The 1,362-nt window shown below is 32.5% G+C and overlaps 1 protein-coding gene across 1 annotated transcript; it reads right to left on the minus strand.

The window, feature by feature from the left end:
* Window positions 1–1,110: 1,110 nt before the first annotated feature.
* LOC107853539 (glycine-rich cell wall structural protein-like) lies at window positions 1,111–1,362 on the minus strand. The gene has a single exon (XM_016698532.2). It carries the CDS (start codon window positions 1,360–1,362, stop codon window positions 1,111–1,113), a length of 252 nt encoding a protein of 83 aa, XP_016554018.1.

Genomic DNA, 1,362 nt, shown 5'->3' on the forward strand with positions numbered 1-1,362 from the left:
TCTATATGGTCAGGGGCGAAATTACTTTCAGCAAAGACGGTTAGATGAACATTCATTGATGAAAAATTATGTGGTAAATATAGGTTAAATGTTACCAATTATGAGTTTATATTTAATTTTATATATTATTAATATAACTGAGAGTAAAATTTGTACATTCTTTGTTAATTTTTTTACTCCATCATTGTATGTGGCATAATACACCTAGAACGCCATATAGGACAAGAATTAGCCACATAGGACACATGTGTCTACTTATTTAACTTTATATGAATTTAAGTGTCTATTTATGCACACCCAAATTTAGAGGTCATATATCTGATCTGAGGCCAAGTTGAATGGCCTGTTTATATATTGTGTGCCTTTAACTTGGCCTCAAATTACATTGACGATCTCCAATTTTAGGCGTACAACAATAGACATTTAAACTTGTATAAAGTTGAACAAGTAAACACACATGTTCTATGTGGCGTAATACACATAGAACACCATATCGGATAAAAATTAATCACATAGAACACGACATAAGACATATGCGTCTATATCCAACTTTATACAAGCTTAAGTGTCTACTGCAGCACATTCAAAGTTGGATCTCATAGCTGTAGTTTAAGGTTATGTTAAAAGACATGTTTATATATTGTGTCTTTTATAAAATATTATAAGATCAACTTTGTTATTATATGTGTATATAACAATGAATGTTGGATCGATGGTATAAATTGTGTCTACAAGATAAGTGTTGTAAATATTTTTATTTGTTCAATATTGAATTATTTGCACACTCTTTAATTACTTATTATATTAGCTAACTACCAACTCTAGGTTATTGTAGTTAGTAGTTACTATAATTAATATTTGGTTGTAACAAGTGAAAATATCATATCGATTAATTAAAGTTTTAAAAGAAATCAAAACGATTCAAGAATTAATTAATTCACACTCCATTATTGTCATTATGCTATGGATTTGGAAAGAACAAATCACACAACAAATTAATTACATAGAAATGATACATGTAAAAAAAACAACAACTTCATGCCAACATATCCAAATCAATAAAAACACCACTTATTACGAAACAATAATCTTATAATTAAGTTTAATTAATTAGTGTCCACCGCCACCAGCGCCAGCCCCTTCACCACCAAGCAAACCACCACCAAGTCCGGTGCCAATATTTCCTACATGCTCGAGACTTCCACCTATACCTACTCCGATGCCACCTAAGCCGCCGCCACCACCACCGTAGCCGCCTGCACCGAGCATGCGCCGCCCTAACACGTCAGCAGAAACCATGATGCCACTAAAAAGAACAATTAAAAGAATTACTCCAATAATACGAGCTGATGAAATGCCCAT

This window comes from Capsicum annuum, unplaced genomic scaffold (genome assembly GCF_002878395.1).
Source record: "Capsicum annuum cultivar UCD-10X-F1 unplaced genomic scaffold, UCD10Xv1.1 ctg3668, whole genome shotgun sequence".
NCBI lineage: Eukaryota > Viridiplantae > Streptophyta > Magnoliopsida > Solanales > Solanaceae > Capsicum > Capsicum annuum.

Excerpts from the sequence above, each read along its gene's own strand:
- LOC107853539 (XM_016698532.2), bottom strand. The coding sequence starts at position 1,362 with ATGGGCATTTCATCAGCTCGTATTATTGGAGTAATTCTTTTAATTGTT.